The sequence below is a fragment of the Syngnathoides biaculeatus genome, chromosome 1 (assembly GCF_019802595.1).
Source record: "Syngnathoides biaculeatus isolate LvHL_M chromosome 1, ASM1980259v1, whole genome shotgun sequence".
NCBI classification, from domain to species: Eukaryota; Metazoa; Chordata; class Actinopteri; order Syngnathiformes; family Syngnathidae; genus Syngnathoides; species Syngnathoides biaculeatus.
In genome coordinates this window covers 14,547,036-14,574,002 of record NC_084640.1, presented here as the reverse complement: position 1 = coordinate 14,574,002, position 26,967 = coordinate 14,547,036, and the positions used below count along the sequence as shown (strand labels likewise).

Sequence of the window (26,967 nt, the reverse complement as noted above, 5' to 3'; positions counted from 1 at the left end):
TATCACATTTAAAGTTGTGCAGGTGTAAAAATCTTGTTTTTCTAAGTTGTGGCAGAAGTGTAAAAATATTTAGTCACAATACAACGAATTTCTAAGGTTATTTGGGCTTTTATTTTTTAAAGAATTGCAGTTTCACCCAGCAGATGGCAGCCTTGATTCTTACACAGCAATGGCAAACTGCAGTTGTACAAGATCCATATTTTAAATTTCGAGAAATTCACTGGAGATTATTGAGTGGTGTGAAGTGTGAACATGGTATATTTTTGGGTCATGCTCAATGATACAGGCTTGAGGTAAGTTTTCGGTCATTTCTTAGCTATGTTGTCCAATGTCCCATCAACAAAAATATCCCAAAGCATTCATTTATATTTGAGGAACCTTAATTTTAAAACAAAGTCAAAGGGGAAAAGGTTTCCTAGCTTTGTTTTAGCACTAAAGCAAAGACGGTAGAGAGAAACTTCTCGACAGTGTGACAAGTGGGTCCGTATCGGACTGGGCAGTCGACAGTGGACCACTTCAGCCTTGTTGGGCGATTTACTGTATTGTCCATTTGGACAACGTGACGTGCTGTGTAAACACCTTAGGAAACAGGTGAGAGGAGATGGACAAAGTTTGTACTTGCTATGAAATTTGCTAGTGTCAAAATAAAATCAGAAGTGAACGCCGTCAACATACGATGTGAAAATGAATAATTTATTGGAGCAGATACAAGAATTTCATCACAGTCAAAAAAGCGAAAACATTAAAATGCATACTTTATGCATCCAAGAAAACAAGAAACAGATTTACTCTGCCAATAAACATGTCCGTAAGAAAACCCCAGTTTGATCCCAGTATTAAGAACAAAAAGTAACTAGATAAAAGTGGTCATTGCGCTTTTAAAAAAAGGACATCACTTGTTCTGATGCATATTACGTAGACATTTTTGGACGCGAGACAGACGACAAAAACATTTCAAAGTGTATATACAGTACAACAAATTTCCATGATCCTTGGTGTGCAACTTCCTGTTATTAAAGTAATTATCTTGACGATGTGGGGGGGGGGGGGGTAGGAGAGGGAAATAACAAAAGTCTTTGAATTTGAGCTGGTGTTCCGTGGCATTATCCTGTCTGGACGAGATACCTGCAGGTATTATAGCGTGATGACTGTGCCATCCTCCTCCACCCCTCCCCTGGGAATGGCCAGGCTGTGTCGTGGGTCCGTTTTCAGCGAGCTGAGGATTTTGTGCAGGCTCCCATTGCTGTGACGGAGGGCCGGGTTGCTGCTGTGGTAGGGCAGCTGGGAACTGGGCTGACTCTGTTGGAGGTTCAGGTCTCTGAGGAGCTGGTAGCTCAGGTTGCTGTGTTGCTGGTGGTGGTGGTGGTGGTGGTGCGACCCCCCGTTAAGGCTCGTCTGGGAGTGAAAGGAAACGGTGGATACAACCGAAGGGGGGCGCGGAGGGCTGGGCGGCGCTGCGGAATCTGGAGCGACAGTGCTCGGCGTTTGCTGGTGGTGTAAGCGAGAAATGCTGGAAGCTAAAGAAGCATTAGACCTCTGGGACGGCCGCTTCAGGCTGTTCTCGATGACTATGTCAGTCTCGTCATCGCTCTCCAGGTCGTCCTGGTAGCCCTGAGCTCCCGAGGGCACCATTCCACCTGGAGCCACGGACAGTGTCGGGTAACCGGTGGACCCGCTGCTGTCCGACGACTGGCCCGAGCTTCCAGAGATGCGGCTGCTGCGCACCACGTTGTTGCGTTGGTTGACAGGCTTGACGGTGACGATCAGGTTGTGGCTGTTGGCGATCATCATGTCCGTGACCTGGTCCAGTGACTTCCAGCTCACCTCGATACCGTTCACTTCTAGGACTTCGTCATTAACTGCCAGCAAACCCGTGCTCTCTGCAAGCCCGCCGGGAACCAGCCGGGATATGAAGATCCCCGGCACCTTCTCTAACCCGTGCGGTGTCACGCGGACACTGGTTCCATCACGGATGTAAAATCCCAAGGGTTTGTCCGAGCCGTGGCGGTAGAGTCGAACGCGGCGATGCGATTCCGGCAGGATGTCCACGTCGATAATGGAGGAGACGGGCCGGAAGTCTTGCGGCATGCCAATGCGGATGTGTGCCCTCTTCCGATTGATGTCATTGTTGCGCAGGGCGACCACGGTCTTCTTCTTGCGGGTGATGGTGTTGTTGCCAAAGTTAGCATAGTCCATTTCTTCTGCAAAGACAAAAAAAAAAAAGTTTACACCAAGAAGGAAATGCACTTTTCAATCCAACCCCCCCCCCCCGCCTCAAATCACACACAGATGTAATCCCCAGGAATTTTCCTTGGAGAGTCCTGCTAATCATTTTCACAGATTGCAGCAGCTCTTTTACAAAGGTCGTAATCAAAACCCTCTAAGCTTCATTCACAATGTTTTTAGCTACAACTAACAAATGACCTCCAATTTCTTTCACACTATTTGACTAATGAGAGGTTGTGAGCATATGCAGAGGAATTGCTGAGTGTGCAGCAGTGCATTCCGATACATGCTGTATGTGGAGTAAAACTCCTTTCAGATACCAGGAAGCCAGCTCTGGGATGACTAAAGCCTTCTCCCCAAACAGAAAAGGTTTCTACAGTCAACATTTGTGAAGGAAGGGACCAAAATAACATCATGACCCTACTGCCTTTAGGCACACCAGCTGGACGTCCTCCATTGTTGTTTATTATGATTTAGCCTTCGGAACTACGCTGGACCGAACTGGAAGATTTGGTGAAATGCACGTCAAGTCAAGACTTTGCGTTCCAAGCCACACGGAAAGGAATGAACAAAAATGCTTTGTGGGAATGTCAAATGTTGTAAACTCTGCGAGACCAAACTAAAAAGATGAGGATTTAAAATGCCAAACCACGCTGGACCAAACTTTGTATACATTAGCATCCTACACTGGAAATGCAAGCCAGATCAAGATTTAACATTCCAAACGCTGCTATGCGTGGCGCCGAATGGAAAAACCAAGCCAAATCAGGATTTGACGTTGCGCACCGCGCAGGATTGTACAACAAAGCTTTGTAGAAATGAAAGCCGTTTTGTGTTGCCACAAGTCAAATGTGGAACTTGTTTTCGAAGCAATGCCAGAAAACTGGAATGCTTGGTGAAAAATGTACACCATCCAAACCAATACACCCCGCGGTGGAAACAGCAAACCTGTTCAGCGTTTAGTGTTCAAAACCAAGGTGGACTGAACTGGAACACTCTGTGTAAACGTATGCCATCCCACAGAGACAAGCCGCGCTAGAAATGACAACCCAGATCAACCTTCAAAACACACCAGACTTAACTGGTACGCTCGGTGGGAAAGTACATCATCCTGTCTACACAGCACTTTGGAAATGCGAGCCAGCTCGGGATTTCACATTCCAAACTATGGCTGATTGAACTGGAACGCTTGGTGGAAACATACCGTGTTGTACCCATCCGCAAAGGAAGAGGTGTTATCTAAATGATGAGTCAGAATTTTTAACAGGAAGCTTGTTGGGAAGAGTTCTTCCAAAGCTGGAAGAAGGTTGTACAAGCCGGCTGGCCCAACTTTTCCTCCCTTCTGTGCACTTTTTGAAGATACAGCCAAAAATAACAAAAACCATGAGTCATTTTACAAATAAACCAGGTGTCCTATAGCAGAGCAAGTCGTCATGGTTTTGCCTCACGGTCTCAAATCAGAGACATTCACTTCCTGTGTCCGCATTTCCTGTCTGAGAGGGGAAGATTAGTTAGCAAGGCTGAGCTCATTGGCTGTCCTCAAACAAGACCGTTCATGTCGTGTTCCTCCTCAAGGTGTATCACTTGTCACTTTTTCTTCTTTTCAACCCTAGCAGCATGTTTAGACTTGCTGCCTTGTCTCCCTCATTATCTGCGCCACTGAAGGTTACCCTTGTCTGATTGTTCCCAAATACCTAGCTAGAATATTGTTTTGGGGCGGAGATGTTCCAACAACCTGGAAGACTATTCTTTCTCACACTCTTTTCGAAGCCAGGGAATTGGGCATGGAACCCCACACAAGGTCAGAGCACGCGACCACTCAAAGGAAAATAGTCTAGAGATACAGTCTATGAACTGGTTGAAGACCCTGAAGCAACTGTCGGACTGACATAGGGGCAGGAACCCAAGCCCCACTTCCTGTAGCTCACACGTGCAACTAACTGCAACAATTTACGTGACCCCAGGTGCCCGAGAAATATACCCAAGACAAAGCTGTTCTCGTTCAAAACAAAGACTGTTCAACCCTAAATGGGACTACTCGAAGGAAAATAGTCTAGAGATGCCGTCTATGAACTGGTTGAAGATCCTGAAGGAAATGTCGGACTGACGTAGGGACAGGAACCCTCTCCCCCGCTTCCTGTTGCTCACACGTGCAACTAACTGCAACAATTTACGTGACCCCAGGTGCCCGAGAAATATACCTAAGACAAAGCTGTTCTCCTTCAAAACAAAGACTGTTCAACCCTGCATGCAACCACTCGAAGGAAAATAGTCTAGAGATGCCGTCTATGAACTAGTTGAAGACCCTGAAGCAACTGTCGGACTGACATAGGGGCAGGAACCCAAGCCCCACTTCCTGTAGCTCATACGTGCAACTGACTGCAACTATTTACGTGACCCCAGGTGCCCGAGAAATATACCTAAGACAAAGCTGTTCTCCTTCAAAACAAAGACTGTTCAACCCTGCATGCAACCACTCGAAGGAAAATAGTCTAGAGATGCAGTCTATGAACTGGTTGAAGATCCTGAAGGAAATGTCGGACTGACGTAGGGACAGGAACCCTCTCCCCCGCTTCCTGTAGCTCACACGTGCAACTAACTGCAACAATTTACGTGACCCCAGGTGCCCGAGAAATATTCCCAAGACAAAGCTGTTCTCGTTCAAAACAAAGACTGTTCAACCCTAAATGGGACTACTCGAAGGAAAATAGTCTAGAGATGCCGTCTATGAACTGGTTGAAGATCCTGAAGGAAATGTCGGACTGACGTAGGGACAGGAACCCTCTCCCCCACTTCCTGTAGCTCATACGTGCAACTAACCAACTATTTACGTGACCCCAGGTGCCCGAGAAATATACCTAAGACAAAGCTGTTCTCCTTCAAAACAAAGACTGTTCAACCCTGCATGCAACCACTCGAAGGAAAATAGTCTAGAGATGCAGTCTATGAACTGGTTGAAGATCCTGAAGGAAATGTCGGACTGACGTAGGGACAGGAACCCTCTCCCCCGCTTCCTGTAGCTCACACGTGCAACTAACTGCAACAATTTACGTGACCCCAGGTGCCCGAGAAATATTCCCAAGACAAAGCTGTTCTCGTTCAAAACAAAGACTGTTCAACCCTAAATGGGACTACTCGAAGGAAAATAGTCTAGAGATGCCGTCTATGAACTGGTTGAAGATCCTGAAGGAAATGTCGGACTGACGTAGGGACAGGAACCCTCTCCCCCACTTCCTGTAGCTCATACGTGCAACTAACCAACTATTTACGTGACCCCAGGTGCCCGAGAAATATACCTAAGACAAAGCTGTTCTCCTTCAAAACAAAGACTGTTCAACCCTGCATGCAACCACTCGAAGGAAAATAGTCTAGAGATGCCGTCTATCAACTAGTTGAAGACCCTGAAGCAACTGTCGGACTGACGTAGGGACAGGAACCCTCTCCCCCGCTTCCTGTAACTCACACGTGCAACTAACTGCAACAATTTACGTGACCCCAGTTGCCCGAGAAATATTCCCAAGACAAAGCTGTTCTCCTTCAAAACAAAGACTGTTCAACCCTAAATGTTTTTCCACTGCCCCCGCTCCCAGTCAAGAAAATCAATACCAAAACGCCTTAGAGCCAGCCCCGGTCTCACTTGCTGCTGCTGCTGGCTGGCCTTCACACGCTTGCCGCTGACATTATGGAAATTAACCCCCCCCCCCCCAAAAAAAAAAGCAAGAGTGTGAAGCAGATGTGTCAACAAATGAGCTCCTGGTAACTGCAGGAGTCGGTATGTAAGGTAGTGGTCAGACCACGACGGTTCTGACTCAGCTGGGTGGGACATTTCACATGTGGCTCGGTGAAAAGTCGGAGATCGTGTGTTATTACCTCTCCCAGATGACAAGAGGCAACGCTACGATTTGATAACAATGAACAATAAGAAACAAAAGACACGTTAGTAGATGGAGGGTGCAAGGTCATTGGATAAATAGTTTCATGAAGTTGTGAGGAATTTATCGTCACGTCGTGATGTGACAGACTACTTGCATTGGTGTTGTGCATTGCAATATCAATAGAATGAAACTGAAATTATAAAATTTTGAAGCAAGTCCTGACAGCATATACAGAAAAAAAATGCAAATAACTGAATTACTGAAAATGTTTAGACTTGCCTTTATTAATTGCTATACTGTAAATATTTAAACTATGGTCTCACAAGACCCTTTAAAAAATGGCTTCCACCATTTTTTTCCAGTCAGTGTTGTTGTAGTGGTGCACTTGCCTGACTGTGGGCAGCGTGGGTTCAGTTCCCACTCAGCGTTGGTGTGAATGTGAGTGTAAACAGTTTTTTTTTTTTTTTTTTTTAATCTATGTGCCCTGCGACTGACTGGTGACCAGTTAAATGTGGTCTACCTTTCGCCGAAGTCAGCAGGTTTCTAGGGTCGAGCGGCCACGACCTTAACCAGACTAAGCAGTTTTGCGAATAGATAAATGGCTGCTTCAAACCAAAATGTTATATTTCCTGGATACTCACTAATGTCTAGATATTGGAAGAAAAAAGGTCCAATGTGATACTTTCCATGCACAACTATATTATATTTAATCGTATGATCCACACAGACACACACATCATTGTGTCAGGACATCTCAAGTCTTAAACATGGATCTTATAAACCACGTAACTATTTAGCATTATCTTACTGTCCACACTGTACAGCTCGTTGCGACCTCCAGGCCATTCATCCACATTCCTGCACCCCAACAACCCCTCGGTCAACCCCCTCCTTTCCTCCCTCTTTTTCTGATGGCGTGACAAAGTGCTTAGTGAGAGAAGAGCCTATAATCACTGGAAAAGGGGGGGGGGGATGGGGCGCATATAGGGCAAAGAGTGAATAATGCGAGCATGAGGTCACCCAACGCTGTGGCAGTGGGCGTGCTTCATCAGTTGCCCTCAAATCTGTCTGGAAATCCCAAACGCACCTGGGAGAGGTTGCGTTTCGGGAAGCCAAATCCAAAGTGAAACGCAGGACGGTGGCCCTGGCGAAATGTGCTTTTCTGTATTGTTGAAAAAAATTGGAGGACTGCATTATGAAAATAGAATTCAGAGCTCATTTGAGTGGCACACCAAACATTCAGCAACAGAGAGTACATTTTTCAAACGTTGACCTGATGACACCCCCATCCAAAGAAACAGGAGGACCGGGCGGAATTCATATCGGAGATGTCCCGGGAAGACTCGAGTGTGTGTTTAGAGGTGAGATCACTGCCAAGGCACATCAAGTGAAAGAAAGAAGAAGAAGAAGAAGAAGAAGAAGAAAAGCCCAGACAGAGCAAAAAAAAACAAAAAACTTTAAACAGGCAAACATATTTGACATTCCTGCCTGGATGGAAAATACTGGAGGGGCTCGAGAAACTCACCAAAATGCGTCACTGCCAAATACAAGAACACTTCACTCCGGTTGTGGTGCAGGTGCGGCCCGCGGAGAACGTAAGCAAAACACAGAAAGGAATGTCCTCGTCTTCCGGAATGATTTTATTTTGAAAAAGCACACCTGAGTAATCAGATGTGCGGAATGTACCTGGCATTCGGGTCGGATCGAGGTCAGACCGCAGATGAAATTGGACTCTCGTTGTTTCATGCATGACTGCGGTGGCATACAGATGTAAACAGATAACATTTATCTAGAACGATTGACTGATTTTTAGTTGATTCAAAGGGTCTGATCAATCTTGTGAATCCCATGACCGATGTGATGGTCTAGAAGCAAATGTAGCAGAACAGATTTTTAATTTTTTTTTTTAATATACTTTGCTACCTGAACAGGAAGTACAGGAAATCAAAACAGGAAGTACAAGCACACATTCTAGAACATGTAGTGCTCATGGATGAGCGCAAATGTTTGTGCCAGACCAAGACCAATGGCCAATCAAGCCCAGTTCTGATTTTGTAGCCTCAAGGGTTGCTGGTGTGGCTCTGCTGTTCTTACAAACAAACGTTTGGTTTAGCGATCACAGAAATGTGAGGTTATTTTTTTGCCGGCGCACATTTCTTGGTCAGGTGAAAAGAATGTGAACGCAAGAACGAGCTAAAACGAGGTTTCCTCACCTGATAGAAGCTATGATAATCTTTGCGTGCGTACCCGTTGGAGGCACATCAACCGGTTAGCGGCGAGCACCCCCCGCGCTCTCTTCTCAAGAAAACATCGCCGCACATCTGGGAAGACTTAAAAACCAGGCAACCCCTGATACGCAGGGGTGGGGATGGGAGTTTCAGGTTTAGCGTTCTCGGTAGGTGTCTCATCCCCGCCCTTCCACATGTCACCACGAGAAATTAATATACACGGACGTGATGGGTTGATCACAAGTGGCGACGGGGATTGAGATCAAGGGGACGGTATTTCATGGGAAAAGGTGTAGCAGATGCAGTAAACAAAGTACGAGTATTTCTTAGACCTTTCAACGGGAACAACATTGATTATGTGATCAAACGTTTGCCTCTTGGGGGAAACGGGAAGTTTTTTTGGGGGGGTTATCTGGATTTAATCCGGTCTATTTAGGCCGCATAAAGACTGCGCCGCCATCTGGTACACAGGTACAACGCACGTTGAAGTTATGGAGTTATTTCCAAAACCTACAGTGGGTGTTCAAATCCCCTCGCCCCCAACTATAGATTTGATAACACCCACGGGAGATCTACCGAAGCATGTAAAGAGTTGCCTGCACACGATTAATGATCGTATGTTACGCGGCGATTGTGTCTAACGATTTGTATGACGGTAAGACTGACGTCGTCACGCCACAATTTAGTGTGCAACCATGTTAAATACGTAAATTACTCCCTGAAATTTATGCCTTTTTTATTCTATTGATTAATCGTATGTAATTCCTTTTTACGATTTTTACCACTGCGCTAATCTAAAACACGGCTCGCTCGTTTAACATGAAGGCATTTCGTCTCTTAAATGATTTCCTTTGGGGGGGGGGGATAACAGTTTTGAAATGGCAACCACTTGGAAGTCAACCAGCTAGATTCCTACGAAGACGTCTAAGGAAGATGAACTACAATGTAGCTGCGGTCGATCCAGTTGCCATGACAAGAGATAGCAGGAATAAACAAGAAGAAAGCGGCGGTTTGTGCGGCGGGGGGAGAAGATGAACGCAAAGCACATGACACCCGATTGAACCCCCCCCTCCACGTCTCAATACCTGCTAAATTTAGCCGCTAACGTAATTGCGACGGAAGGGTAGTTCGTAACCTCCGCGGCTCGTCCTCTCCCCGTGCGCATTCCCGGAGTCCGTCAGAGTCTAATCTTTCTTACCGGCCGGCCGGCAGTTGACGGACAACAAGCAGACAAAACGGGATTAGTCGGGAACTGGCAGCAGGAATTCAGAAGGTTGTGAGGTTTGAGCAAAGCGATAAGGAAAAGCAGATTGAGATTAATAAATGACTAATATCCTTGGACAAACAGGTGATGGGGGGAATAGAGACGACATAGGACTCCCACTTAGTATGCTGCTTTTACTTGTTCTAACCTTTAAAATAGATGATTTGAACTAAGGTTGAGGGCAAAACAATAGTTTGGTACCACCACCAAAACTGTAATGCGGTGTTATGCAGCCGCATCTGGAGACATTTTTGGATGTTCGCTACCGACACAAAAGGAATAAAATAAATACACATATCGCAACCTGATTTGTGTCCCGCCAAGGAAAATATTGTGATTGAAAGTTCAAAGAGGCTCCGTCATGTTCTGATTGAGCCAATGAAAGCTTTTCGTTGGTGTCAGGCCGTTCCTCCGTGTTTGAAGTCGACTCAGCAGGAGACTTTTGCATAACTCAAAAGTGCCTGTAAAATCCGGCAGTTTTCCAACTTTTCTCTCTGCATTACTGGTTGCGTTGAAGTGTACATTAAGTCGAAATTTCCCAATTTCAAATGAATTGAAAATAGTATTTTCTGTTCCATGATGTGGCAATTTTAAGACAAACATTTTGACTTTTGTGCTTTACCTTCAGAGTCGGTACTTTTTGCACTTTTACTTGAAGTCCCTGTGAGGTGAAACAAAGCTTCTAAATCTGACCCCGATTGGTGAAATCCTTTACAGGCTTCCTCTATTTTTCCTTCCCACACTACACCTTAACCACACGATCGCACCAAAGAGTTCCTGCGCGTGCTGACACATATCCTTGTCCTCTTCCTGCCTCCCCCTCCTTTGCTCCACTCCCATTGAGTTGCTTCATCCAATCAGCCTGCCTCCAAACATGTCACTGGGGGGGTTTTCGACACGACTTGTCATGTGTCCATTGTTTTCCAGTGGCCCGAAGAGTCGGGGCCAGCGAAGGTCCTCCCCATGCTCAAGTCCTTTTCCTTTTTCCATCCTCTCCCATCTCACATGTAGCCTTCCTGTGTGCCATTTGCATATTCTCCTAATGGCTGAAGTGGATTTTCTTGGATACTCCGGCACCCTACAGTCCCAAAAATCCATGACTGTAAAGCTATGGTGTCCAAAAACGTTTTTTTTTTTTTTTTTTTTACAAAAGGCGAGTGCCATCGCAGTACAATGGCATGCAGGCTTTTAAAGGACTTTTGGGGGCGCTTGGGTTAGCGCCAAGGCATTTTACTGCACATTATGAATGTGTGTGCATACACACCAACTATGAAATAATCATACACCCTGTCTTATCTTATTATCTGAGCTGCCTATCCTCACAAGGGTCAGCAGGGGAGTCCTAGAGCCTGTCCCATCTATCTTCGGACAGGAGGCGGGGTACACCCTGAACTGGTTGCCAGCCACTCGCAGGGGACACAGAAACAAGCAACTATTCACACTCGCTATCACACCCAAGGGCAATTTAGAGTCTCCAATAAGTGCATCATTGAAACTTATATTGTATCCTGAATATATGATGCCAGTAGTGGTTCTGAGAGGGCCACCTCAACTCGGTCCATGGTGCACAGGGAGTGCCTCCTCAGGGCCACCATCCAAAAAGTCTTGTCGGACGCAGTCAAAGGTGCTTGTGTAAACCCAGCCAACATTCCACGTAGAAACAACATGATAAGTGGGACCAGAGTCAAAAACCTGCTTGCTATCTGCAGTCAAGCATGAAAATTGTCCATTACCATGACAGCAAGCGTACGTGTGTTTGCGCACTCGCAGATGAAGAGATGGGGCTCCCATGGATGCGATCTAAGGACAAGAAGGCCTGTAATCCAACCTCCTCGGGCTCTTTCATGTTTGTGCCTCTGAATTTAATGGGCAAGAAGTGACCTCACATGCTTTAAAAGAGAGTGCAGGGATGGGCCCGTGATGGAACGTATAGCAATCGTAACTTGCAAGAGCCTCTTTTATATAACCAGTTAAGTGGGCCGGGTTGCCAGTGCGGCCAAGCGAAGCCACTTTGTAATTACGGCCTCCCAAAATATTCCTTTGCACAAGAAATGCTAGAGAGTTCTTTTGGACATGGGCCTACAACACTTAGAGGATTATTAAGACTTAAATTCAGACGGTTCTTTAAACGACGTGAATGGCCATTCTTTTCAGACAAAAATCTTTAACTCGTGCGGTTAAGCGAGATTTCAGATGCATCGTCACAGCATGCCAGGCCTGGCCTGGATGGAACAGAGCTGTAATTAAGGAGGCGCTGCAGCAAGAAGCCTTCCTGCAACCCAGCAACTCCCCCCTCGCAGAAGCCACTAAAAACCCTCTCGGAACCCATCTGCGAGTCTTCCTGCACTCACTTCAGCCTGCGTCAACCACGGTCCCGGTCTAAAGTTGACCATGGGACTTTCCGGCAGACCTTTACAGACAACAAAAAGAAGAACAAAGGTTACGACTCCTGGTTCAGGAATCCAAATTTCATTGTTGGGAATTGTGATCTTTTGTTCCAAAATCTGGACTACAAAGTAACCTCTTTTGCACAGAGATGGTGCAAAATCTGCACATAGTAAGACAACCTAGCATTCATTCATTCATACAGACCCAACAAAAGCAGAATGTTGCACACAGTAACCAGATCATTAGATGTGGGAAGACATAAAATAATTGGACGGACACCAACAACAAGGCGGGATAAAGGAGTGCCGGATGTTAAACTTCACACTTCTCCCCCGGTTGCAGAATTCTCTTGCACGCAGGCATTGTACCGTTATGCCTCTAATAGTACCTCCAAAAGGGCTACGGTTATCTTCCCAGTTGGTTCCTATGGTTACTGGCGTTAGCCTCTTTCATGCATAGTTTCTACAACACTTTCATACCGGAGACCCAACAGGGTAGGTTGAAGTGAGTGACAGGTGTTGAAATACCCTTTGTTCGGTTTCTACCTCAAAAATGCCGAAAATGACCGGATTGATGTTTCCAGTATTGCGCGCAAAGAAACCCGTACAAATCATCCGGGGGTTCAACCTGATTAAATCTAATTTCTCAAATTAATCCTAGATCAAAGATACCCCTTTTAAATGTACGATATAATCTCAATTGAAACGTTTCACTTGGAACAAAAATGCTGTCCAGACTTTGCAAAATGGAGACCGTTTGGTGGCTTTTTCTAAAATTAAAACATGACACCAGACGCGTGTCAAAAAATCAATTTTACTCACACCACATGAGTTTCTTTCAAGCCGTTAAAAAAAAAAAAAAAAGAATGCAAAGAAGAGCGACAGACCACAGCCTCTTTTTTCAGCTCGTGCACTTTGAAGGCCAATGCTGACTGAGGAAGTTGTTTGTTTGTTCCTTAAGGAACGACTATAATCACGGCGAGAAAAATAGAACTGGGTCAATCGCAAGTCACATTTTGCGGGTGAACTCGAGTGAGACAAGACGTGGACCCGTATCTTCACAAACTGTTGATGGGGAGGCATTTATTCTGGGTTTGGTACTCGTATAACACCACCTAGTTCAGGTGAAACGAGTTTAAAAGACTAAAAATCAGGATCAAAGAGGTTGTCTCACTTCGGCGGATGATAAACACGAACGTGAGCATGTCGTAATTGTCGTTAATGTAAAGAAAAAACACCTTAAGGTCAATCTTACACCAGCTGATAAGTCTCCACACATTAATCCTCAAGACTTCACGTGTTCCGATGGGGGCTGCTTTTTTTTTTTTTTTTTTAAGCAAGTGAAGTTAAATCGGTCACCTCTTGACAAATAGCATCTGCAAAGTGAGATCATTTCATTAATTACCAATTTCCCCCCCCACCCCCTTAATTGAACTTTATTTGGAAGCATTTATTTGACGCATCCTGACAAGACTTCTTGGTTTGGGACCTCATGGCAATATTTCAAGCAAACAAATTACTTAAAAATTGTAACAAGTGTGACAAATTGAAGATTTGATTAAAACAAACCCAAAACCTTAAAAAAAAAAAAAACCTTCACCCCTCCCGACAGTATCTGGAAATTTCCCCACGAGGGAGTAGGAGGCAGAACGAAGAGGAGAGGTGGGAGGCAGGGGGTTGTCGGATGGGGTCATGGTTCAAAGTGTGGTCGTAAAGCAAAATGAAAAGCCTGGAGGATACACAAACACAAATGAGGGTTTGCCAAACACAACAAACTTTACGAGTTTAATTAAAAAGACCCAGGCCCTCTCCATTCCTCTGGTGGTTTGTGGGAAGGGAATGATGAAAAACTATGACATAAGTTTAAAACTGGGGAGATTTGCATTATGGCGCTCCTCCTGCTGCTTTACAAGACGGATCACGCCGGGTTTAGAAAGCAAATGGGCGACGCCCCCACTGTACATGGCAGCCCTGTCTGACTTCAAGGCGCATCGTCTTCAGACTTACTGCTGCCTCATTACTGAATGGCAAGGAGACTTTTGTACAGCAAAGACTTGTTTCCAAGCAGAAACCTGGATTTATTCTCCAGCCACGTGCGCACACAGCTGGTGGGAAGCGTTCCCAACAGGCTTTAGACATCACAGTGAAGCCTTTCCTCCAGAGGTACCTCAGTGCCTTGTGCTTAAAAGTAACTATCTCAGTGGCCAACGTGGTAGGGGGGACCTAACACCCCAGCCCAGCCATCACAAAGAGCCAGGAAAGACACTCCTTTTGAATTCCCCCCAACCCCACGTCTATCTGGTGCCTCATCTTCAAGAACTGAAGTGGTATCGGCCACCCTTGGTCAGACTCTAGACTGTCTGTAAAAGCCCGATCATTTATTTTCTTTTGTTTTTGCCACTGCTTACAAGAGCTTTCACCATTCTTCAGCCACTTTCTCACATTTCTGTTTACATCACAGCAAAGAATACCGTCCCAACCACAGGATGGCCAATCGCGTCTTCAACCTGCCTACTTTCTGCTACCTTCTTTCTTCCTGGCTGCTTTGGGCTTTGACTCCGAACTGTCTGGAGACGGGGTTTTTTTCGCCGCCCTCGACAACTGACTCATGCCTAAGCTCTAAAACCTTGAGGGGGTCAGACAGATGAGGTCGGCTTTACCCTTTAAGTGTGTGGCTCCACCAGGCAGTCCGGAGGCCAGGGAGCTTGGCTTGCTGTGATACATCTGGGCTTAACCCTTTATCTGTCCAGAAACCATACTTAAGTAGCAGTTTCAAATGGGCTTCCTTGTATGTTTCCCTGTCGGTAGAACTGCATTCTTTTTCAAAACAAAAAACAACAACAAAGTAAACAGTCCTTAGCGGGTACTCCAAAGGTTATCTATGGTTATTCCATGTACAGTGGACCCTGGAAGTTGACCACTATCCATCCAGTCAACTTTCCATTTGTTTAGATGAACCCATCTAAGAAATAGTAGATATTTAATCATCATAAAACCTTTAAATATTCTACGGACCAGAAAGTCTCAAAACTCTCCTGCTGCTCCTTGAGTATGAACTAGAACTCAGACTAGCTACTGGTTCCATGTCATTTTATCTCAAGGCAACTGTGGCCCACCACAAAATTTTTAAATACTGTAAAAGCATTGTTTGAAGTAACAATTTAGCAAAGTTAACCATTACTTACTGCAAATGGAAAAACAAAGGCTCAAGTAACTATAAAAAAGGATACAAAAAACAAAACCTATACTTTGAAGAGAGTCCTTTTACTGGTCGTTCAGCGTAAAAATGACCATTTTCCTCTTTTGTCCATTCGTATTATGTGAAGTTAAACACACAAGTCAAAATATACTTTAACTTTCGTTCAAAACATGTTCTTATAGTCTTGTTTGGGTTGTACCATATTTTCTTGATAAATTGTCTGAATTTCCAAGTACTTGAACCACTCTACCACTTCAGTTCTCGATAAAGCACAAGGAATACGACACACCATCTTCAACTCTCGACACAACAATAGGATAGTAGATGTTAGTCGCCTGGTTGAGGCCGTCTCTGGTACTAGATTTCCCCCATCCCCTATCGCCGCCTTTCACGCGGCTGTTTTGAAAGGGGCTGCAGTGGGCTAAGACTCTCACACTAACCTGTAGGTACCTGGTGCCAAGAAGTGGTACAGATGGGTAGGTTCTTGAACATGAATGTAGAGACCAAATCAAAGTAAGGAAGTCAACCAAAGGGGAAGGCCTGCTTAATAGACGTCACAAACGCTAATCAGCCAGAACAAAGAGTCAGCACGTTCCCATGGCCGACGGACCGGCGGGTATGAGGGAGGCCGGCCTTCACTCTTGTCGTGGTATGGCTGGCACGCAAGTTCACGGCCCACTGCAAGGCTTCCAATACGCAAGAGAAACAAAATATGACATGAGTTTTCTAGAGATTTTTTTGTTTTGTTTTAATTCACAAGACCAGAATCAGGACCGGTGGCTGGTATCCCTCAAAGCCTTTCCAAATCTGCAGCCACCGTGACCGAGCACTGGCATGTTGACATCCAGCGCGGACGTGTGTGTCTGTACACAAGGGCAAAAACACGCAAACCCTTCGGCAAACGGGAGATGCCAGATGTACGCCAGTTGGCCTTGTCCACGCCGCACAAAAGGAAAAAAACAAAACAAAACAAACAACACGCTAATACCGCCGGTGCACGCCAGTGTACACTGACAACGGCTCAAACACAACAGAAGATAATACGAGTAGACTGTATTTACCAAAAACCAACTTGATCCAAGACAAGTAAGCTGACATTCCTACCCAGAGGAAATTGGATGTCTACCTGTGCTCTTTATTTTTTCCCCCTTCAAAAAGGAAATAAATCCTGGCTATTTAAGCGCAACATAACAAACGTGTTATCATTTAGACTTCATGGAATAAGAGATGGTGGGGGGCAGGCTGAGAAAACATTTAACACTTCCTCTTAGCTCCCGTATCAGTTGAACTGTCACATGAAGGTCAGGCTCTTAAACAACGCTAACATATCAATGTTGATAAACTCCGGCGACAACAACAAAAACCTTGAAACAAAACCCAATTAGATTACTAAAACTTTATGAACAGGGTGTTCTAGCGCGTCTCCAACGACTCTCCTGCTGCCGCCCGAGTCCCGTCGAGTACTCTGACTGGCTTCAGCGCACCGACTCGCCGTACATTTTGTTGCTGCCATCAGTTGCCAAGTTGTTAAATAACAGCAGCTCGCTCCGCTCATCTGCATTTGCCTCAAGTTTTTTTTTTTTTTTTTTTTTAAATCCATCTTTCCGATTGTCTTTGGCCTTTGCGCGGAGTTTACGTAAACTTTCGGCCTCCCTGTCTCGGTCATTGTTGAAAGTTTAGTCTCAGCTCAAGTGTGCAGGTCACCGGCGCTAACCGGAGCTGGCAAAACAAACTCTTGTGCTTTGCTTGGACAAAACCCTATCTGCGAAATGTGGGTGTAATTTTCTTGTCCTCCAGATAACGTTTTTAAAGCCGACTGAAGGCCTATTTGACAAATAACTTTTTTTTTTTTTGTCATATTGTATTTGGCGGCTCACTGCGCATCAGTTATCATAGAACATCAGGATATACGTACGCTATGTGGAGAAAAGTATCAGGATACATGGATAACTTGGGAGAAAATAAAGAAAATAGAGATTTTCATCTCCATAATTTATAGAATACCAGACCAACCCATCTCATCTTATCAAGGTAGCATTGCCAAAATATTTCTATAGTGTCTTGACCACAACCACAGCACTTAAAATATTTTGAAAACTGCACTTTGTCATTGTTTTCTCATTCCTGTACTGCAACAGGGAGAGACGCGCTAGCTTAAATTAGCTTTCTGAAGAAGTTCTCTCAAAAATATGTAGGCAGCCCACACTCATGCAGGCCTGTCTCGAGTTGCAGGATTTGTTATATGAATGTACAACAACAACAACAACGCAAAAAAATTGACATGACCACAAAAGCGTCACAAAAATGATAATTTAGCCAGATCAGCTCAGGAAACCTGTTGAGTAACAAAGCGCTTGGTCATTAAAAAGGTCCACTCCTAGAAACACCCACAATATTCATTATGACTATGTTTAGTCCCGACATCACCGCCATTCTGCCCTTCCTCGTAAACCCAACAATTACCAGCAGCTATTTTAACGCTCCGCAAAGTTTTTGCGGTTGACTCATATCTGGGGTTTGTGCATTCCTCTAAGTGCAAAAAAAAAAAAAATGACGTGCTGTTCCTTTATGTCGCAACGAAGACCGGCTTGACTTGTTCGTTGATGTGGACGTGTACGTAATTGCAAACCTGCACGCAGAGTGGGGAAATGTTGGCAAATGTTAACAACCCCCCCCAACTTCAGGGTAACAACAGGTATCCTTTCAGCCGGCACGCGCACTATTGATCTTCCGAAGAATCACAGCGCTTGATGAAAAGCAAAACGGTAGCCGCATGAGATCAGGTCACCGAGGGAAACCGGTTGAACTTATTTGGACACAAGACGCGCCAGTAAGCACGTCTCTGATTGGTTCGCTTGCTTCTCGGTTGGATTTCTGATGCGGTGTTACCGTGACGCAGCAGCATCTTCAGTCGTCACTACGGCGCATTGTTGCATTGTTAGACATTTAACAAAGAAGTGTGTATGCGTATTTCAAGTGGATGACTACCTCATGCGTCTGTTTGTGTGCGAGAGCAAGGGAGGGGGGGCGGGGGGGGGGGGCTGTGTCAGCCAGTGCCACTAGTCCAGGTCATCATGACTGAGTGCTCGGCATCAGTGTGCGGGACCACCTGCTTGGAAGACCTCAGACATGGAAAAAGACCCCCTTTTTACTCTGCCTGTAAAAGCCAGCACTTCTATCTCTTTGTTGCTGAGAAAGTAAACAGCACGGACACGGAATGGGGGATACGAAGACGACTTTGAACGTAGACGCTGTCCACTTACACTCTGCTTGTAGAAAAGCACTTTTATATTTCTTTACTTACTTCTAAAACGACAGACAAGGAACAGGGATACGAAGTCGAACGAAGTTTTCTGGCTGCGCAAGCTTCTGAGCTAGCTTGATTTAGACTGCTTGGAAAAAGGCCACAGTTCTTGATCCTGGCTATTTCTTATGAAGAGCACAGACGGACTGGCTGGCAAATTAAACCCTCCACGTTTCCAACTTCAGAGGCAATATCAGGATTGGTTCACACGAGTAAAAGACCAGTAATTTCAGTTGTTGTTTTTTTAACCTGTGTTCACTGTATAAATGGAACCAATACCGAAGCATGGGGGGGGAAGTCAACCTAGTATTCTTCTGCCTTTAAACATAGTATCAAAGCCTGCAGCCCCTTTCACTGCCTCTATTTTTTTAAATATTATAATATAATAGCCTGATACTAAAAAAAAAAAAAAAAAAAAAAAAAAAACACTATTTCCAGGAGGGATGATCTTCTTTTCTTTTTGGCTTGTCCCGTTAGGGGTCGCCACAGCATCTAAGCCTATCTCGTGCGTCTTCCTCTCTAACACCCACTGCCCTCATGTCTTCCCTCACAACACCCGTCAACCTTTTCTTTGGTCTTCCTGTCGCTCTCTCTTCCTTGACAGCTCCATCCTTAGCACCCTTTTACCAATATACTCACTCTCTCGCCTCTGAACATGTCCAAACCATCGAAGTCTGCTCTCTCGGACCTTGTCTCCAAAAGATCCAACTTTGGCTGTCCCTCAAATGAGCTCATTACTAATCCTATCCAAGGGGGAACCTCAACATCTTCATTTCTGCCACCTCCAGGTCTGGTTCCTGTTGTCTCTTCAGTTCTACCGTCTTGGCCGGCCTCACCACTGTTTTATAGACTTTGCCCTTCATCCATAGCGGAGACTCTTCTGTCACATAGAACAGCAGACATCTTCCACCAACTGTTCCACCCCGCTTGGAACCGTTTCTTCCCTTCCTTACCACACTCTCCATTGCCCAAATATTTGAAGTCGCCCACCCTCGCCATCTCTTCTCCCTGGAGCTTCACTCTTCAGTATATCTACACAACCAGTCAAAAGATTGAACGTGATTTGTTTCATTTATTTATTCAATAGCATGAGAAACTGTGTCCAACCTTTTGACTAACAGTGTATATTAATATTAACGACGCACATTTACATACTCTCTGGCGGGCTAGTCAGCATGCCGCCACTCCAGGGTTCTCTCGGTCGGACTCAGCGGGCGGGAGTAAGACCAGTAGTTCCCACTCGGGCCGACGGTGTGTGGTCTTTGTAGACACGCACACACACACACACACACTACATCCAGACAAACACACACGAATGGTCCCCCCTTTCGTTCCGATCTTTTGTCTCCCAGTAATGTCTGGTATGCCGGGATGCGAGCTTTTGCTCAATGACCTGATTTCTATGGGGTTGTGCGTGCTTGTATCTGTGCGAATTGTGTGTGTGCGTTTGTGCCCTTCCTTTTGGATAAGGCACAGGGCTTAGCTGGGCAGACAGAACATCCAGCCAATCACAGAGGACGAAACACGCGAACACACACAACACAGAGTAAACAAAAAGGCCTGCCGTAATTGGATTAGGAAATATTCTGAAGGGAAACAACTCCGGTTGGTCCAGTGCACTTATTACCAGCAAAGATGCATTTAACGAGATTTTTTTGTTTTTAAATGCAAGAAAGAATAATCATAATAATAGGAAAAAAAAATAAATCATTAGCCACGCTCAACCAGGACTAAATATCACGCTGTATCATCATCATCATCATCTCTCGATATCGTATCGATACTCTGTGATCAAACTGCGATTACACTGCAGTCCAACGACAACCAAGATGAGTTGCACGCTGGGCACTTTCATAGAGATATGTAACAGAACGTATGTTGCGCAACAGTTAAAATGATTGTGCAAATAGTGTATCAGGAGTCCATCCATCATCTGAGCCACTTATCCTCATAAGGGATGCGTCATATAGTTGTCCTTCGAACATATTGCACATTTGCTTTATCAAGATACCGCAGATCACTGGCAAAATATCACAATTTTATGTTTATGTTTGTATGGAGTTGCATACAATAGCTTATCGGACCGTCTCGTAATCAGTGTTCTTCCGTTAGATAGTGGACCCCTGCTGTTTGTGGAGGATTGGGAGCGAGCAAGACCGAATTGCAAAAAAATTTGAATAATTGATGCTGCTTCTAACAGCCAAGGGGGGAAAACAAAACAAAATTGGTGGGGCAACCAAAAAGGAAAAAATAGAATAAGTGGGGTAACAGCTCCCCAAAAAAACAAATAGGTGTAGCTTTTCATGTATGACGGGATCATTAAAATTAAAAAAGAAAAATTGAGCTATTCTGCAGTGAAAGCAGGGAACAGTTCGAAAGATGGAGGCACGGACTGGAAAGGAGAGGAATGAAGATTAGCCGAAGTAAAGCAGAATATGTGCGCGTGAGCGAGAGGGGTGGAGGAGGAAGAGTGAAGCTCCAGGGGGAAGAGATTGCGAAGGTGGACGACTTCAAGGACTTGAGGTCGACAATCCAGAGCAATGGAGAGCGTGGTAAGGGAGTGAAGGAACTGGTCCAAGCGGGGCGGAACAGTCGGCGGAAGGTGTCTGGTCTTCTATGTGACAGAAGAGTCTGCGCTAGGATGAAGGGAGAAGTTTATAAAACTGTGGGGATTCGAGACGGTGGCTATGAAGAAAGTACAGGAAGCAGACCTGGAGGTGGCAGAAATGAAGATGTCGAGGTTCTCGCTCGGATAGGATTAGAAATGAGCTCATTAGAGGGACAGCCAAAGTTGGACGTTTTGGAGACAAGGTTAAAGAGAGCAGACTTGGATGGTTTGGACGTGTCCAGAGGCGAGAGAGTGAGTGTATCGGTAGAAAGGTGGTGAGGATGGAGCTGTCACGGAAGAGAGAGCGAGAGGAAGACCAAAGAAAAGGTTCATGGATGTTTTGAGGGAGGACATGAGGACTGTGGGTGTTCGAGAGGAAGACGCACGAGATAGGCCTAGATGGAAAAAGATGACACACTGCGGCGACCCCTAACGGGACAAGCCGAAAGGGGAAAAAAAAGAAGACGTTTTGTCTGTATTCTCTTTAGTCATATAGATGGCCTTCCTGGAGCGTATTAAACAGTCGCTTTATCGCGATCCCGAGTGATCTCGTCGCCTTACCTTGTCTCTGTATGAAGATCCGGAGCAGGGGGTGCGCCGTGGACACGGCCTTGCAGAAGTTGTCGTCGTTGTTGATGGGCAGCAGGTCGCCGTGCACGTCGGCGTACCCGATCATCACCTCCATGTTGGCGATGCGGTGGATGTGCAGGATGAGCTTGTAGAACTCCTCAAACTTACCCGGCTTGAGGCGGTCCACCGAGAAGCGGCGGAACTCAGCGCCGTACTGGAAAGATCAAAAGGCAATGTTTTTAAAAAAAAAGAACAACAAAAAAGGGGGTGGAGCCAAGTCAAACGAATGAACAAAATAGCTGGTTTGCCCTTGAAAGTAAGAGAACAAAACAGAGCTAACCAAAGGAATTACTGAAATGTTAGCATTACGCTAAGATACACCACTCGCAAGAATTTGGGGCAATCTGGTTTTGGATGCACTCCAATGTTTACAGGTGAGCTCAATTTGACCTTTTCTAAACATTCCAATGTAAATGGAGCTAATAATAATAATGCGAGCTAATTTTATGCTAAGCTGCCTTCTCTCGTTAACGCTAACGTAGCCTGCCAATGAGCTCGACGTTAAGTTACCTTATGACCGAGCTAATTTAATGTTGCAGTTTATACTTTTGTGATGAGCGACATTTATGCTACTTTATCCGATGCCTCCGCTAGCCTAATGCTAAAGTAGATTTATGATAAAGACGGCTTCACGCAAGTCTACCTTTTGTTGCCTTAACTCGCTGTTAACGTGGCCTTGTGAAGAGTAATCTATTACAATATTTGTTTGCTAACCCAACTTGATGCTAGCTTGACGCCGAGTTACTCACAGACAGTAAAGCAAAATTGACAAATACCACATTGAGGCACAAAAGAACCCCTCAGTACACCAAAATAATACACCATGACAGGAACTAGCTAACAGTGAAAGAACAGAAAAGGAGGAATGCTGTTTTGTTAGCGCCATTATGAAAGAACTATTTTATCAACCAATGCAAACGTTAAAAAAAAAAACTTTAACCATACAGCAATTTTGTGATTACTAACATGTTGAGGAATAGACCAATGTCACTCCTGAAAACTCAATACAATTTTTGGCACTATATGCGATAATAGGCTGAGATGGACAGACGTTATGCTAACCATAGCAGAAGTAGCACAATACAACAATTGTACAATAATCCATGTAACCATTTATCATGATTTTTATCGTCATAATACGTGAACGATATCAGCCTTAATTGCCCAAACAAGTCAGAATGTAAGACGGGTGTCGATGTAACGCCTGGCGGCGACGCGTCCTTCAGTTTAGCACGTTCGGGCACGCTCGTCCCCCCCCCCCCCCCCGCGGGCTCGTCTTCCATTTTTCATAGCGAAGAACAATCGAGATTCGCTTTTATTTTTTTTTTCTTCCCCCACTTCAACTCCAACGAACCAGTTTGTCAAGCGAGCTTCTTTTTGCCTTCAACTTTGCATACAGGAACCGATTTCGGGTGCAAGGAGGTCAGATGTGTAGCTAACGTGATGTTCCCGCCAATATATTGATCTGTTGCTATACTGTGATAGCACAAATATCATTTGCTGACGCGTGTAAATATCATGAAACATATCTGTCTTCTTTTCAATGGTTACCAAATATGGTTGTATAGAATTATAGCTCCAAAAGATAATGCTAATGGCTCTCTTGAAGGACTGTAAGGAACAGACCTTTGCTTGCACTTGTCACTGTATTATTTATTTTAAAATGTTGGAACAGATGTTTATTTATACGTAGTTTTTAATTTCACAATTCATGCCAACTTTGGGCGAAAGACTGACGACTCCCTGAAGTGGTAATCGCGGAGGGTGTGAATGGTTTTGTTTTCGATGTGTCCTGCGATTGGCCGGCAACCGGTTCAGGGCGTACCCCGCCCGCTGGCGCCCAGCACTCCCGCGGCGGCTATTGTGAGGATAAGCGAGCAGCTCAGATAATCGATGATCTTTTGTTTACTGAAAAAAAATAATTAGCGTCCAATGATCATAAGCTACGGCGGGTAACTTTGCAATTACCACCCCGACAGAAACCACAAAAAGAACCGGATCTGCAGGGTTCCAGAGATGCCCTGGAACAAAGGAAAGTATTTGGTTATCTGCTTAAATCAAAGCTGCGGTGTCAACATCCCACCCGGACACCACACCCCAACCAAAACAACCCCACCTGGTCTGAGATAAGACCCTCACAAGTGAGTGGGACCAGTTCCGAACCTCTCGGTTCTCTGGTAGGTTTGTCGCAAAATACTCAAGTGACATCTCGTGTGGCGCACCCCAAAACGGCGACGCTATCAAAACTAAGCGACGATACTAGACATTACAATATCCAAGAACTAAAAACGATCTCAATATTTTGTCAATGATATCAGTGAGGTCACAATAGGTGGTATCATGATATCGTGATTGTGCACTAATGATAGCTATAGTTAAAAAAAAACAAAAAAAAACTATAGTACACCATATTATCATACAAAAAAATGAATAAAGCTCAAAACTGTATCATCAATAATATCAGTGGTATCACGATTCATCAGTTGTACAGTCAAATGGATAAGAAAATTAAAATCTAGCGCGATAATTATGTAACTGAAGAAACCCCAATATGATACAGAATTTGCCCGATGATATCGGTGGCATAATTATATTGAAAAGTATCAAATTAACTAAAGAAAATGTCAATTTAATATGACAAAACTCACGATTTTTTGTAGTGATATCTCTGGAATCACGATACAGCGGGTTGCACACTGTCAAAAATGGACTCACGGACGCTTCCGAACAGACTCAACCGACCCATTTTTTTTTTTTTTTTTGCATGCTCCGCTCGGTTAATCGGCAAAATGTTCAAAACAAAAGATTATCAATCGAACGCCGCAAAACGTGCGATTCATTTGACAAATTAGTGGAAAACATGACGGGGAAAACGACGCCATTACAAGTTTTTTTTTTTTTTTGCATAATCACATTCATCACATCTGATTATAAATCACTACACGATTCACACAAAATAATGAATACAACATCAAATATAGAGTACAATCTAAATAATGATAATAATCGGCGTTCAAATCCACATGTAGTGCCCGGTTTTTTTTTTTTCGAGACCATGTGAACCAGTTCACGTTTTTTTTTTTTAACGCCACCTCCAAACAAACGTTTTTAAACGCGCCATCACACCCACCTTGCTTTTCACCTCCACGGCGTTAAGATCCACGTTCCGCAGGGGTTGGGATCGATTAAAGCTCCGATTCATTTTTTTTTTTTTTTTTTTTGTGGTTTTAAAACAAAAACACACAAGTGAAAGGTAAAAAAAAAAAAAAAAAAACTTGCGCCCGCTGAAACAGGGGCTACCGATCGGGATCTTTTGGGGGTTCGTCTCTTGGTATTATTACCCCTCTAAAACTTATAGATATGTTTTTTTTTTTCCCCCCAGTCCGATCGTGCGCCACCTCCGAGAAGACTTTCCGGCAGAAAAGACGGAGAGCAAATCGCCGTGTGGACTTTCGGAGGCTTGGTTTAAGTTTTGAAATGACATCAGCGCCAGTCCTAAAAAAAAAAAAAAAAAAAAAAAAATAGGAGATCCTGTGATGCGTTCAGGCCACCTCGTCAAAAAAAAAATGCGTGTCAACTGTTGTACTTTACAGGAGTATATACTCCACACACTGATTTTTAAATAGTTGTTTAAATATAGTAAGAAATAACCAAACAAACAATAAAACAAGAGCGCTTACTGGTGAACGAGGGAAATTCGTAATTGTCCAAAGTCCATATGTTTTTGAACGCAGCATTCCCAAGTATTTGTGTTCGAATTTGCGGCATTTTCGGTAGCGTTTGTGTGTGTGTGCGTGTGTGTACAGTTCGAATTCTCTGATTTAAAGCACACAAAAAAAGGGTTAAAAAACAAAATAATCGCAAAGTATGCTTTCAAGTAATTATTAATCACGTCCTCTTGTAAGTTAACTTTGTCGGCTGGAGAGATGAGTGCAATAATTGCGACATTCCATCACAACAGCTGCAAGATGACCGACCACGACTGTACAAACAAGTGGTCTAAGTTTCACCACCGTGTCATTTATTTTTAATAATCAAATGTTATATGGTGTAATTTAAGCACAAATTTGTTTTACTATTCAAACGACAGTACGCTGAAATGTTAATTTGCGACAGTTTGGTACGGTTGACGGAAGGTACTGAAAAATGTTGAATCTATAGCGCCCTCTACATGGTCAATTGGAGTTACTACATAAACAGCTTTTGAAAAAAAGCGCAAGTGGATGCATTTTACAAAAAGACCAGCAGATGTCAGCATACGATCAGACGTGCTCTGCATGAAGTAAGCGAACCTTACGAGCTGTTCAAATGTTTATTGTGCTTATTAATTCCTAATGTAACGTAGCGAAGGTAACGTTTCTCCTAAAATATTAATGTTGAATATTTGAATGTTTAGAATATTTAACAAAATGTATTGCATTAAGGCTTGTGTTTGAAGTGGCATTTTCTCCAGGCGGGCGCACATTTATTTTTTCACAATTTCATAAAACAAAAACAGTATATTTTATCCTTTCTGTCGCGGTTGTAGTGAAAATAGTGATTTTGTTTTCAGGCCGAATAAAACAAATGCCAAATGATTGTCACGGCGGCACCGCTCAGTCGTAATGTACGGTTAATAAAGGTTTAATTACGCCGACGGTTTGACGGGCCGCCGCGATATGGTGCCGTTGCCGCATGAAAGCGAGCCTCCATCTTTCGCAGTCCTTCCCTTTTATGTCCCCCACAGTGGGACATCGATGCCATCTTGTCTGCCCCTCCCCATCCTCGCCGGACCCCTTTTCGAGGGGGGGAACCCCCCCACCCCGACCCCGGCGTCAGGCCGGTCGTGATTTAGCGGCCACTCCGGCCGGCTCGCCGGGCCTCTGCTTGTCCCTCTTGAGGAAGAAACACCAGCCATCTGGTTTTGCCAGGGGTCAGAGGTCAACTCTCAGGCTAGTAATGAGTGTGGCGTTGCCAGGGGGATGAAGGGGGGGGGGGCCTTGTGCGTGTGTGTGCGCGTATGAAGCCGAGGGAGGCGAGGTCTGTCTCCGCTTCCTGACTGAGCATTAAACATTAACGAGTCCGGAGGACGAGTTAGACGGGCGGAAACAATCGGCGATGTGAACGTAGCGCGGATCAATTTGGATGCGTTCAAGTGCTGCGCGGTCACACGGCGCTTTGCCGTCGGCACCCGTTTTGTTTGAAATGGATCAGCGGCGGGCGCCGTTTTTCGTTCTTCTTTTCAAAAGGGATCGGGTCGTGCGGGT

At 44.7% G+C, this 26,967-nt stretch overlaps 1 protein-coding gene across 1 annotated transcript; it reads right to left on the bottom strand.

Annotated features, from left to right (window-relative positions):
• Nucleotides 1-672: 672 nt before the first annotated feature.
• Nucleotides 673-25,199, bottom strand: pard6gb (par-6 family cell polarity regulator gamma b). Its single transcript, XM_061820675.1, has 3 exons — nucleotides 24,852-25,199; nucleotides 21,653-21,875; nucleotides 673-2,201 (listed from the first exon to the last, which is right to left on the bottom strand). The coding sequence occupies exons 1-3, from the start codon at nucleotides 24,921-24,923 to the stop codon at nucleotides 1,135-1,137; spliced, it is 1,362 nt and encodes a 453-aa protein (XP_061676659.1). The 5' UTR covers nucleotides 24,924-25,199; the 3' UTR covers nucleotides 673-1,134.
• Nucleotides 25,200-26,967: the final 1,768 nt, after the last annotated feature.